Consider the following 13,824-nt stretch of genomic DNA (forward strand, 5'->3'; position numbering starts at 1 on the left):
ATGTATAGACCCAGATGAAGGCTATGTTGAGAAACAGTGGCTTCACATCTTGATAATTTTGCTTAATAAAGGTTTCTATGATTTTGTAGGAATTTTGTGTGACACTGGATTAATGCACTGGACAGCAAAGTCGGTTTCAACCACAAGGTTGGTGGTTCAAGCTTACCAGCTACTCCTCAGAAACCTTATACAGGGTTGCTATGGTTTGGAACTGACTTGACGGCACTTAACAACAATAGCAACAGCAATATGATTTTGTAGCGATACTTTTTCTCTTGTTGTTGTTGTTATGTGCCATGGAGTCGGTTCTGACTTGTGACCCTGTACAGGGTTTCCGAGACTATAAATCTTTACAGGAGCAGAAAGCTTCATCTTTCTCCCACTGAACAGCTGGTAGTTTCGAACTGCTGATTGTGAGATTAGCAGCCAGATTCGTAACCACTATACTACCAGAGCTCCTTACCCTCGTATTTCACTTTGTTGTTGAGGTTGTCAGGTGCCATCAAGTCGGAACCGACTCATAGCGACCCTATGCACAGCAGAACGAAACAATGATCGGTCCTGGGCCAACCTTATTACTGCTGCTGCACTTGAGTCCATCAATGATGCCACCTGGCTGATCCATCTCTTTAGGGGTCTTCCTCTTTTTCTCTGACCCTCCACCTTACCCAGCATGACATACTTCTCCAGCGACTGTTCCCTCCAGACAACATGTCCAAAGTGTGAGAGATGAAGCTTAGCCATCTTGGCCTCCAAGGAGCACTCTGGCTGCATTTCTTCCAAAACAGATCTATTGGTTCTTTTGGCAGTCCATGGCACTTTCAGTATTCTCCTCCAACACCACAACTCAAAGGCATCAATTCTTTTACGATCTTCCTTATTCACTGTCCAGCTTTCACATCCATATGAGGCTATTGAAAATACTATGGCTTGGGTCAGGCGCACCTTAGTCCTCAAGCTGACATCTCTGCTCTTCAATACTTTAAAAAGTCCCTGTACAGCAGATTTGCCAATGCAATACGTCGTCTGATCTCTTGACTGCTGCTTCCGCAAGTGTTGACAGTTGATCCAAGAAGAATGAAGTCCTTAACAACTTTAATCTTTTCTCCATTGATAAGAATGTTGCTTATTGGTCTAGTGGTGAGGATTTTTGTTTTCTTGACATTGAGATGTAATCCATACCGAAGGCTGTGCTCTTTGATCTTCATAAGTAAATGTTTCAAGTCCTCTTCACTTTCAGCGATCAAGGTTGTATCATCTGCATATCGCATATTTCACTTACTCTCATATAAATGAGGAAGCTTCTAAAGTTTGTGGAAAATAAAATCTTCCACTAACCTATCTAAATCCACTAAAAAATAATGGATTTTTTTTCTACAAACTTTTTGAAGCCGTCTTCAAATATGTATATGTATGTGTGTGTGTCTGTATATATATATGTTGTTGTCAAATTCTGTCGAGTCAGTTCTGACCCATAGTGACCCTGTATAGGATTTGCAAGGAGCAGCTGGTGAGCTTGAACCACTGACTTTGCAGTTCAAACCAACTATGCAGTCCAGCGCATTAACCCACAGCACCACACCAGAAATCCATATATATATATATGTATATATCCTGCTTTTTCCTTCTTTTCATGCAGGTGCTGAAAATATAATGGTGAACAAAACAGTCAGTTCCTGCTCCCATAGAATTTAAAATTCAGTGAGGAAGAGAAAACCAAATAAGCAAATAACAGTTAAGTGTGGTGAGTGTTCAGGTTGGGCAAGTAAGTGGTGTTATTGGAAACAGGGACATTCATCCGAAGCTATAATGATTGGGACCCAAAAGATGTGTAGGAATTACTGGTGGTAGAGGGGCAAGAGGATATGACAGCATTTCTGTCTCATCCAGACAGAAATGACAATGTTTGTGAAGATCAAACAATTTCCAAGAGAGCATGACCCATTTAAAGACGTGAAAAGTTTAATTTGGCAACATAACCTAGTGATTTGGTCTTTGAATTCTTTCTCTACCATTTTCCAGCCATGTGTATTTGGGCAATTATCTTAACCTTTTTATAATTATTTTGAATTTTATGCTTGTCAAATATAAATGAAGCATTCAAGATTCTTAATTATTGACAGATAATAAACACTAATTGTTTACCTTTATATTGATAAAATGGCTAAAACAACAAACTGGGAGCAGATAAAGATGAATATATCAAGATAAGTAAAAGATCAAGTGGTACCAGGATCTTATAGACCATTTTAATGGAAAACAATGATTTGTGTGGACATAGGGAAGCCACTGGACAAGTCTTCATTAGGAAAATGATGTGTTCTGGTTGATATTTTAGAAGCATCACTCTAGTTTTCGAGGGAAGTCTGAACGATTTGTAGTCAAGACAGAAGGAAGACCATTTTGGATATTATTATAATAATCTGGCCAAGAGATGGTGGTGATTTACATAGGTTAGTGGTAGTGAAGATAGAGAGAAGGGATAGATAGAAATTTAGAAGATATAAACAGTATTAAGGAACCCTGGTAACATAGTGGATTGTGCATTGGGATGCTAACTGCAAGATTACTAGTTTTAATTCCCAGCTGCTTCATGGGAGAAATATAAGGGTTTCTGTTCCCATAAAGATTTATAACCTCAAAAATCATATACAAGGTTGCCATGAGTCATAACCGACTCAACCGTATACACTGTTGCATCTGACAACCACCTATACTCCGCGGCCCACGCTGAGAAATTAAACCCAAGGTTAGTAGTTCAAGCTCATCAGTCACTCCTTGGGAACTCTATACAGGGTCGCTATGGGTCAGAATCTACTCGACGGTACTTAACAACAACATCAAGGGGCAATGGAAGATTAGGAAAAAAGGAAGACACAAGACACAAAAGAATTAAGTAAAGTTGGAACCAGGTGGGACACAGCACTCTGATGGAGATTCTATGACTCAGACCTAGATTCAGCATGTTTATTATATACACATATCAAAGGAGAGTGCTGGGGACAGGGAAAAGAATGCAAAAAACATATGGTATTATTGATGCAAGCAGTAAATGGGACTTTATTAGAAGAATGTAACTTGTGGCTGCTAAGAAGACAGAGATAGGGCAGCTAGATGTTTTTGCAGACTAAACTGAAGGCCGTGGCTGCTTACAAGGAAAGACTTTGCAAATTCCTTGTTCCCTGAGGCAGGCTTTGCAACGTTCCTCAGTGGGCAGCTTGACCTGAGAGCAGCCCAACTTTCTGGACCACGACTGTTCAGTTGCAATCCTTTGATTAAACTTCCCCCAAGTCTAAGACCTTCAGTTTAGTTGCTCCCAACATCTCTCCATATTATTTTTTTAATGAAGTCGAATGACTGGTCAGTTGGAGCTGGAAGAGCTAGTTTCAGAGGACTCGACAGAAGACTGTAAAAATAAGCAACAAGATTAACATCAAGACAGTAACACCAGTAAGGAGCCATGCCTCATGGCACAGTATGTTAAAAGGATTAAATCCATTGAGTAAATCCAACACAGTCTTGGCTACATCCTTGTGGACCAGGACCTTATTTCTACTGTTTTGTACAGCCATAATCTGTTTATAAATTTCTCTTAAATCCAGGCATATTTACATGATGCCAAATACCTTGAAGATGACTAGAAACTTCATTCCACTCCCAATCAAAGGTGTTATATGGCAATGCTGTTACATAGATGTGAGAGAATGAGGCATGATATCAAATATCTTGTTTGTATTTAAGGGCCTCGACCTGATTTTCTAGGCCAATTACAATGGCCTGTAGTGCATTTAATTTTATTTCCAAGTTGGAATCTATATGCTCTTGGATAGATAAAACATGGGAGGGTGTTTTTTTGCCAAATTATTTACAAAATGAACATTTTGAATACTTTGAGTTAAGGCCAATGATGAAATTACAGTAGTAACTATTATTATGATTAGGGATACTAATCCCAGAATAATTTGTCCAATGGCTTGACGAGGCCGACTTAATTGATTTTTTATCTCTTCCAGGACTTGTATTCCTGGGCTACTATACCAAGGATCCATTATGTTTGTTGGGACCATTATAAATGCAGGTCGATACAATATAATATAATATATTATAAATGCACGTCCTGTTATATTTATATAATATAATATAATATAATATAATATAAATGCACGTCCTGATTCTGGTTAAAAAAAGAAAGACAAGAGGTGAGGTTACATGAAACACAATTTACAATATAATGTCCCTCTGCATATGAGATATTAACTGAGCCTGTTACCAGTATATAGGGGGCCTGAACACAGGCATAAATGTAATGAGTGGTTTGTCCCACCCCCCTCCCCCCAAGATCTTTTAGGCTTGCATTGGTTTGATTAATTACTCCGAGGTCAGCCATCAATTTTCATAAATCTCTTTGCAGATGCCTGTTGAAAGTTACAATTACAGAGGCTGATAACTTTCCTCTCCCACTATTCTTGCTTCTCTCAAAGCCTGTTGAACTGGAGACAAAGCAGGTAGAGTATAAGAAGTCCTCTCCCTTGCTTTTGGCATTAAATCTGTAAGCACTTTCGGTGTCATGCTGACAGCAGTAGCCTCAGCCATAGAAAGCACAGCTAATTGAGGTTATCTCTGATTCTTTCTCTCAATCTGAATTGCCGCCTTCTGCTACTGGATCCCCCTGTTCCTTTAAGGAACAGTCCTGGGGACAAATGGAGGCTTCCTCTTCTTTCAGCTCCTCCTTCTGTAGAGCTGATGGCTCAGGTGAATGTAGCCCCTGATGTACCTGCACTGTCTGCCGCATATGCTCTGTGAGCTAGGCTGGGAAGTAGAGGCTACTCTCTCAGAGTCAGTCTTGGGGTCTAAGCTTTCACACACAAGCGCCCAAAGAGAAAATGCAAAAAGTGATATCTTATCAGGCCCTTAAGTAGTATACCAAGCATACAACTGCTTCCCGACCTTGTCCCAGATATCCATGTTTACAGTCCCTTTCTCTGGGAACCAGGGACAGGTCTCCTGTACAAAATCTAAAAAGTGAACAAGTTGAACATCTTTAATAGAAGTTCCTCTGGCCCAAAATAGGGCTTTAAGCATATCTATAAACAACTGGTGGTCCTTTCACCCTGAATGTCCCATGTTTTACACCTGGCTCTAACTCACTCCATACCTTATCTTAATGCGCGCACCTCAGAGTGTCTCCTCATCTCTGGCTTAGAAGTTTCCCTGTATTCGAGCCCCACATTTGGCCACCAACTGTCGTGTCCAACAATCAGCTATACTCCACAACCCGCACTGAGAAATTAAGCCTGAGATGAAAATGTGGCATCAGGATTGGAGGAAGAGTCATTAACAACCTGAGATATGCAGATGCTACAAAGTGAAGAGGACTTGCTTGCTGAAAGTGAAGAGGACTTAAAACATTTACTGATGAAGATCAAAGAGCACAGCCTTCCATATGGATTACATCTCAATGTCAAGAAAACAAAAATCCTCACCACTGGACCAATAAACAACACTCTTTTTAACAGAGAAAAATTGAAGTTGTCAAGGACTTCATTCTTCTTGGATCAACTATCAACACTCATAGAAGCAGCAGTCAAGAAATCAAACAATGTATTGCATTAGGCAAATCTGCTGCACAAGACCTTTTTAAAGTGAAGAGCAAAGATGTCAGGTTGAGGACTAATGTGCACCTGACCCAAGCCATGGTATTTTCAATAACCTCATGTGTATGCGAAAGCTGGACAGTGAATAAAGAAGAACGTAGAAGAATTGATGCTTTTGTGTTACGGCATTGGAGGAGAATATTGAAAGTGCCCTGGGTTGCCAAAAGAACAAATAGATCCGTTTTGGAAGAAGTGCAGCCAGAGTGTTCCTTGGAGACCAAGATGGCCAAACTTCATCTCTCATACTTTAGACATATTGTCAGGAGGGACCAGTCACTGGAGAAGGATCTCATGTTTGGTAAGGTGGAAGGTCAGAGAAAAAGAGGAAGATCCCCAACAAGATGGCTTGGCCAAGTGTCAGCATCGATGGACTCAAGTGTGGCAACAGTAGTGAGGTTGGCCCAGGATTGGGCAGTGTTTTGTTCTGCTGTGCATAAGGTTGCTATGAGTCGGTACTGACTCGATGTCACCTCACAAGAACAACAACAACAGAGGCAATGGGAGATTAGAAATAAAGGAAGACACAGACACAAAAGAATTAAGTAAAGTTGGGACCAGGTGGGACACAGCACTCTGATGGAGATACTGTGACTTAGACCTAAATTCAGCACGCTTATTATATACACATATCAAAGGAGAGTGCCGGAGACAGGGAAAAGAATGCAAAAGCACATCTGGTGTTGTTAATGCAAGCAGTAAACGTGACTTTATAAGAAGAATGTAACTTGTGGTTGCTATGGAGATAGAGATAGGGCAGCTAGATGTTTTTGCAGACTAAACTGAAGGCCATGGCTGCTTACAAGGAAAGACTGCAAATTCCTTGTTCCCTGAGGCTTTTCTTATTCTCTGGGGGCAGCCTGACCTGGGAGCAGCCTGATTTTCTGGACCACAACTGTTCAGTTGCAATCCTTTGGTTAAACTAACCCCAAGTCTGAGATCTTCGGTTTAGTTGCTCCCAACAGTACACCACCACTGTAAGCAGTATATGGTGCTTGGTTATATGTGGGAAGATAAGAGGGAAAGAAGGTTCTGACTATGATAATTGACTAAATCCTGATTTTGTATACTGATGAAGGAGAGCAAGATTGCAGATGGTTTGGGGAATATTTCATAAGTGGAACAGTTCAGCATATTAGCTGTCAAGATTGTGAGATGGAATGGCTAACATGGAATAGAGGGAACTCTTGGAAATGATCTTTCATATATTTCCCTACTTCAGAATACCTGTTGGAGATGTGGTGGTTTCAGCAAGGTCTCAGTTTCCTCCCATCAGCCCTTGTAATCTGGACTGCCGCTGCTTTCATCTTTTCATACATTACTGCAATAACACTCCATCATGTTGACCCTGCTTTGCCTTATATTAGGTGAGTGAAATGTATTGTTTTTTTTACAATAATAAATCCTTATTGTATGTCTTGTTCATATTTGTTCATATTTTAAGATGTTGCTGTTAGGTGTCGTGAAGTTGGTTCCAACTCATAGTGACCCCATGCACAACAGAAGGAAACATTGCCTGACCCTACACCATCCTCACAATTGTTGCTATTTTTGAGTCCATTGTTGCTGCCACTGTATCTGTTTCGTTGGGGGTCTTCCTCTTTTTGGCTGATTCTCCACTTTTCCCAGCACAATGTCCTCTGCCAGGGACTGGTCCCTCCTGATAACATGTCTGAAGTATGAGATGAAGTCTTGCCATGCTCCCTTCTCCAGGAGTGTTTGTCCTGGCATTTCATAGTACTTTCAGTATTCTTCACCAACACCATAACTCAAATGCATCCATTTTTCTAAGATCTTTTTCATTCATTGTCCAAGTTTCACATGAATGTGAAGTGATTTTAAAATAGAAGCCAATATTTAATGTCAGTGTTTTAAATTCAAATTTTACATTGGCATTATAAAAATTAAGGGAATTTAAAAGGGTACTTTTAAACTTAGCTCTTGCTATATGATAGAGAAAGGAACTCTGGTACCATCGTAGTTATGAGTCTGCCTGCTAACCTCAGGTCAGTTTTTGAAACTACTAGTGGTTCCATGGGAGAAAGATGAGGTTTTCTGCTCCTGTAAAGATTTACAGCCTCAGAAACCCTATGCAGGGTCGCTATAAGTTGGAACCAACTCTATGGCACACAACCACCACCACCACCACCACTACCATATGATAGAGGCGGAGTCCTGGTTTGGCACTGTGGGATAATGCACTGGACCACCAGGTCAGTTTAAACTACAGGGTCATTGGTTCAAGTTCACCAGCTGCTCCTCAGAAACACTATAAAGTGTCACTGTGAGTTGGAATCAACTCTAGGGCACTTAACAATAACATATGACAGAGAAATGTGGAGATAAAGGGATTCAGTTAGTGAATTGTGACACTTTAGTACCATGTCTTCCAAAGAAATCTTTGAGGTTATCTCAGAAGATAGAATAGGAATTATTCTCCCCTGAAAATTAAAAATGCTGCAAACAATTCTAATAATATTAAAGAGAGATTGATAATAATAAACATTTATTCATCTATTTACTATGTACCAGGTAATGTTTTTAGTATTCTTTATGTTTTCAATAATTGAACCTTTACAACAACTTTTTTCTTTCTCTCTTTTATTTATTTATTCATTTTTATAAGTTTTTATTGTGAACTAAGTGATAGTTTATGTGGGAGAGCATCAGCTTTACATTTATTCTATTGTATTTTGTTTCATTGCAATGATTTCAGATTTCAGTTCCTTCCATGCATCATCATTCAACAGCATTTCCTTCCAATCCCTCTGTTGGTTTTTTGGGGTTTTTTTGGATGTACACTGAAGCCCTCAGGAATATATAACCATTCAAACAACCAAAGGGTATAGCCTTCACACCAGCCCCCCACCTCCCCCAGCCACCAGCATACAGCCCCTCTCCCTCCTTGAGTCAAGAGTCCCCAGCTGCTCTGTCTCTCCCTGTCATTGTCTTTGCCTCCATCTCTGGTGTTGCTGCTTCTCTGGATAGGGTCCCATACTCCACTCCTCTCCCTTGATGGTCCCAGGGTCCTCCGTTCCTTGCTACAAGATCAACCACTCCCCTCCTTTGTTACAAAACATCTGCCTTTACATTTACAACATTCACAGTCAGTCCTGATAACAATTATTCACTATTTGAACCACAAGAGTCTTATCCCTTCTTTCACCAGTCCCATCTAGACAGGTTGGAAACCACTCAGTGGAGATTCTATCTTCCCCTGCACCCTCTGAAACTAAGCTCCCTCTTGAAAACTTATAAGCCAGTTACTTCATGCCTTTGTAGCCTCCCCCCTCCCCCATATTTTGGGTAGCCAATGTCTTAAGTTGCCAATCCCTGTCAACCCTGTGAACTGAATGGTTCTTGCTGTAAAGATTTGTTCCCTCTTTTAAGCTACTACTTTTATAAGTATAGGTTAAGTTCATCAAATTGTAGCAGATTATAATCTTTTCCTCTTCTTTCTTCCTCTAGTTGAGTTCTGATTATCCAGCCATTGAAGCTAGGTCAAATGAGTACTGTCTGCAAATATGGGGTTTCTAGGGAGCGGTTAGTGGTTTTGAACCACTGGCCTTGTGGTTTAAACTGACCTTGCATCCCAGTGCTTATCCTACAGTGCCACACCAGGACTCCTTTGAAACATTCTCTTTCAGTGTAGCTACCAAATGAAATATGTACATATGTGTTTTTAAATGTATAGAAGTATATGTTTATGTATTATATATAAATGTCAATCTACTTATATGTACATATAAATAATATGCTTTGTTTGTTATTGTAGTTTCATGTATTCATTATTTTTGCTTACCAAAAAATAACCTTTCCAGAGAGAAAATATATAGTAAACATCTAAGGGAGTCCTGATGTGGCGCTGTGGGTTAATGCGCCAGACTGCAAAGCCATTTGAACTGCAAGGTCGGCAGTTCAAGCTCGCCAGCTTCTCCTCGGAAACCCTATACAGGGTTGCTATGGGCCGGAACCAACTCTACAGCACTTAACAACAACAACGACAAAGGATAATAAATCAGAAGATTAATTTATCTTATTTATGATGTCAGGAAAAGGTCTGGGCATTACCATGTACATTTGATTCCACTGGTGTGGTACTGTGGGTTAATGCACTGGACTGCAGTGTTGGTTTGAGCCACAATATCAGTGGTATAAGTTCACCAGCTGCTCCTCAGAAACCTTATAAGGGACACTAGGGGTTGGAACTTACTCAACAGTATTTAACAACAACAACAAACAGATGCCATGCAGGTACAAAAAAGATAGAGCAGTGAAAGAACCTGTGCTCTTTATGGGATGTTTAAAGAGCAGATAAACACATCTGCCTAACTGAAAGTAAGTCAGTATAACATCATCCTTAACATACATTACTACCAATAGCTATTATGTGGAAAAGAAATAATCTTCAATGACGTATGAAGAAAGTGAAGTAAGCAAATGTTTGTAAGCACAAATTGTCTTGTTCTCTTCATGAAATGACATGAGTTGAACTCTTGGACTGATAACAGACAAAAGCTTTGAAATAATTCCTTTTACTTCTTATTCCTTAGAAGTGTATCTTATGTGAGAAATCCACATTCTTTTGTTTCTTTCAGTGACACTGGTACAATAGCTCCAGAAAGATGCTTATTTGGGGCAATGTTAAATGTCTCCACAGTTTTATGTAAGTAATGAGAATTATTTTAATTAATAAGACTAGCTAGATTACTGTTTCTTTTTTTGTGTGTGTTACCTCTTTTACTTTTTAGTTAGACTTGAGGAAATGTCAATGCTGAATTATTAATCATTGATACACTACTTGAAAAAAAAATTTTTTTCTAGAAATTATAAATTGTGGAAAAGTACTGTTCATCCAAGCAGAATTTGTAAAGTGCAGGCAGATCGTGTTTCATTGTACATCTCTTTACTGCACTTCACAGATACTTTTTACGAATGGAAGGTTTGTGTCAAGCAAGTCTCTTGGCACCATTTTCTACCAGCATGTGCTCACTTCATGTCTCTTTGTGAGAATTTTGGTGATTCTCCCAATATTTCAAATTTGTGGTGCTGTAGGATAAGCACTGAACTGCTAACCACAAAGTTGATGTTTCAAACGCACCAGCTGTTCCTTGGAAACCCTATACAGAGTAACTGTGAGTTGGAGCCAACTTTATGGCACGTAACAACAAACATTGCTCACTTAATAGACTACAGTATTGTGTAAACATAACTTTCATATGTACTGGGAAACCAAAAAAATTTATGTGCCTTGCTTTATTGCAATGTTTACTTTATTACAGAGGTCTGGAACTGAAGCTGCAATGTCTCCAAGGTGTGCCTTTATAAGCAAATATTCCTTGGAGCCTTAAGTGGCCTTCTTAAGCAAATAGTAGAGGGAAAAGAAAAGATCAGTAGATGCAACTGACCACAATTAACCCCCACTAAATTCCTTTTAGGATAAACAATTTAGAAGTTTGGGAATAGAGACGGAAGCATGTTTTGATTTCTGAGTGATATGCTAGCTCCAAAGGAATGGAGTTCCTATGATATTACTTGTCATTCCTGTTCAGTATTTATATTTTGAACAAAATTTTGATTGATGTTTTATTAAATTATTTTCCATTACTTACTTGCTTTATTCAGAAGTAGGTGTCAGGAAAACGATTACAGAAAATTTATATTATAACTCAACTTTTCATGAACATGTCTACAACTTAAAGCAGATCTTTATTCCTCCAGCTGATTCCAATTCATAGGGACAGTCTAGGACAGAGTAGAATGAGTGTTCCGTAGGGCTCCAAAGACTATAAATCTACAGGAGTAGACAGAGTAGTTGATGGGTTTGAACGGTTAACCTTGTGGTGAGAAGGCCAGTGCTTAAAGTGAGGTTTTTTTTATGTATAATTGGGAACTATGTCTGATTGAGTCATGTTATAGTCAGTTTACTATAAAAAGAATGATATGAAAGTGAAATAATCTTTTGATGTGTATATACATTGCCTATGACCATTTTATTAATATTCCAGAATTACCTAGTTACATTTGACTTTGATGTTAATAATATACAGGCATACCTCAGAGATACTGTTGGTTCAGCTCCAGACCACTGCAGTAAAGTGAATATTGCAATAAAGCGAGAGTCCCAGAGTCTTTGGCTTCCCAGTGCATATAAAAGTTATGTGTACATTATACATGTATCTGCAAAGTACAATAAAACAAAGTGCAATAATACAAGGTATGACTCTAAAAATGTTTTGTGTTTTATATAGCACATATCATTAGAAATTTTTAGAAATATCAAAATTGTTTCTTAAATGTTAACTTAAATATTTGTTCAAATGATTCAAATGACTTGCTGAGTCATGCAGTGAATCAGTAGGTGCTTAATACTTACTGGCGGTTGGTTGTATGCCACCAAGTCAGTTCTGACTCATAGCATCCTTGTATAGGGTTTCTGAAGCTGTAAATCTTTAAGGGAGCAGAAAGCCTCATCTGTCTCCCTGGGACCGAGTGGCAGATTTGAACTGCTGACCTTGAAGTTAGCAGTCCAGCTCATAATCCAGCACTACCAGTGCTCTTAAAAGGTTCTTTAAAATCTACAGCTGTTTGTCTTCTCTGAAATTAATTTTTAAAGGAAAATCTGTGTTTTTTGAGAATTGTGACCTTTGTGAACCCTTTCTTAGCAACTTTCTCCTTGGTTTTTTGCATTATCTCTTCCAGGCATGGCTACCATTTATGTTCGTTATAAGCAAGTTCATGCTCTGAATCCAGAAGAGAATCGTATCATCAGATTAAACAAGGCTGGCTTTATAGTTGGATTACTGAGTTGCTTAGGACTTTCTATTGTGGCAAATTTCCAGGTTTGTTTCATTTCAGCATAGATATTTTCTTGAAGTATATAAATATATATGTTAAAAAAGAAAATTGGAAACACTCGGTTCGATGCTACTGTTGTTTCCCGTAACAGAATAGAATCCATTCCCATTCAGTTATTTGACCCTTTTCGAAAATAACATTTGTAATTAGAAAAAAACATTCCTAATAATACTTTAATATTCTGAATAATGATAAATTTTTATCATTTTATTCTAAAATCCATAGGACAATTATTAGACTCTTTATTGCTATGTAGTTGGGAATTACCACAAGACCAAATAGGCAGAATTGAAATAAATTATTTTATAAATGATATGGTTATGATTTAAACATTTCTGTTTACTTTTTCTCTTTTTAAAAAAATATGTTTTTAATTTATTGTGTACTCCTTTACCCATTTGACATTAGTTGTTAGATGTTACCACTGTTTGCCTGCATTTCTAGGTGCCCAGCCCCATATAGGAGGTAGTAAAAGGGAAATGTGGAACTCCTCCTTTTTCTCATGTAATTCTTGACATTAAAGTAACAATCAGCCTTCACCAAGTACAGTTAAACCTGTGAAAGCCATATCTGCATTAGGCAGAAGCTTATCAGAGAAGGAAGTCTCGAACCTTTTCCACAAAATCGAAAGATTGAAAAGTAGTAAGACTGCATCCTTTCAAAGGGGGATACAACCACTGAGGTACAGAAAATCAAGACAGCCCTGCCAAGGTCCAGCTTTCACAGGATTCACTGTATCTGCAAGCTCAACACATTCTGTTAACATTCTTTCAGATGAATTTCTGGCATTTGGGCCTGCATCCTGGCATATGGTGCTTTTTGATTATTCTCTATAGAGCCTTTATATAAGACTTTTCTTGTCTTCTCAATGACTTTTTGTTTTCTTCATGTATGATGTTCTTGATGTCATCCCACAACTCTTCTGGTCTTCGGTCTTTAATGTTTAATGTATCAAATCTGTTCTTCAGATGATCTCTAAATTCAGGTGGGATATATTCAAGGTCATATTTTGGCTCTATTGGACTTGTTTTCATTCTCTTCAGCTTCAGTTTGAGTTCGCATATGAGTACTTTATGGTCTATTCCACAGTCTGCACCTGGCCTTGTTTTCACTGATGATATGGAGCTTTTCCATCTTCAGTTAATATTCAGCCATTTCAAGAGGTAGCATATGATCAAGAGCCAATGATAATTATGGAGGAAGTACAAGGTGCGTTGAAGGAATTGGCAAAGAACAAGGCACCAGGAATTGATGGAATAAAAATTGAAATCTTTTAAGAAAGTGAGTCAGCACAGGGGGCACTCACTCATCTCTG

At 38.7% G+C, this 13,824-nt stretch overlaps 1 protein-coding gene across 1 annotated transcript in view; it reads left to right on the forward strand.

The window, feature by feature from the left end:
* Positions 1–6,887: 6,887 nt before the first annotated feature.
* The window catches only part of DRAM2 (DNA-damage regulated autophagy modulator 2), a 17,995-nt gene continuing 11,058 nt past the window's right edge, over positions 6,888–13,824 (forward strand). Inside the window, 3 exon segments of the mRNA XM_006878384.1 lie at positions 6,888–7,018; positions 10,250–10,317; positions 12,354–12,493. Of these exon segments, the coding sequence (XP_006878446.1) occupies positions 6,888–7,018; positions 10,250–10,317; positions 12,354–12,493 (339 nt within the window).

This window comes from Chrysochloris asiatica, unplaced genomic scaffold (assembly GCF_000296735.1).
Source record: "Chrysochloris asiatica unplaced genomic scaffold, ChrAsi1.0 scaffold00085, whole genome shotgun sequence".
In the NCBI taxonomy this organism is placed as follows: Eukaryota; Metazoa; Chordata; class Mammalia; order Afrosoricida; family Chrysochloridae; genus Chrysochloris; species Chrysochloris asiatica.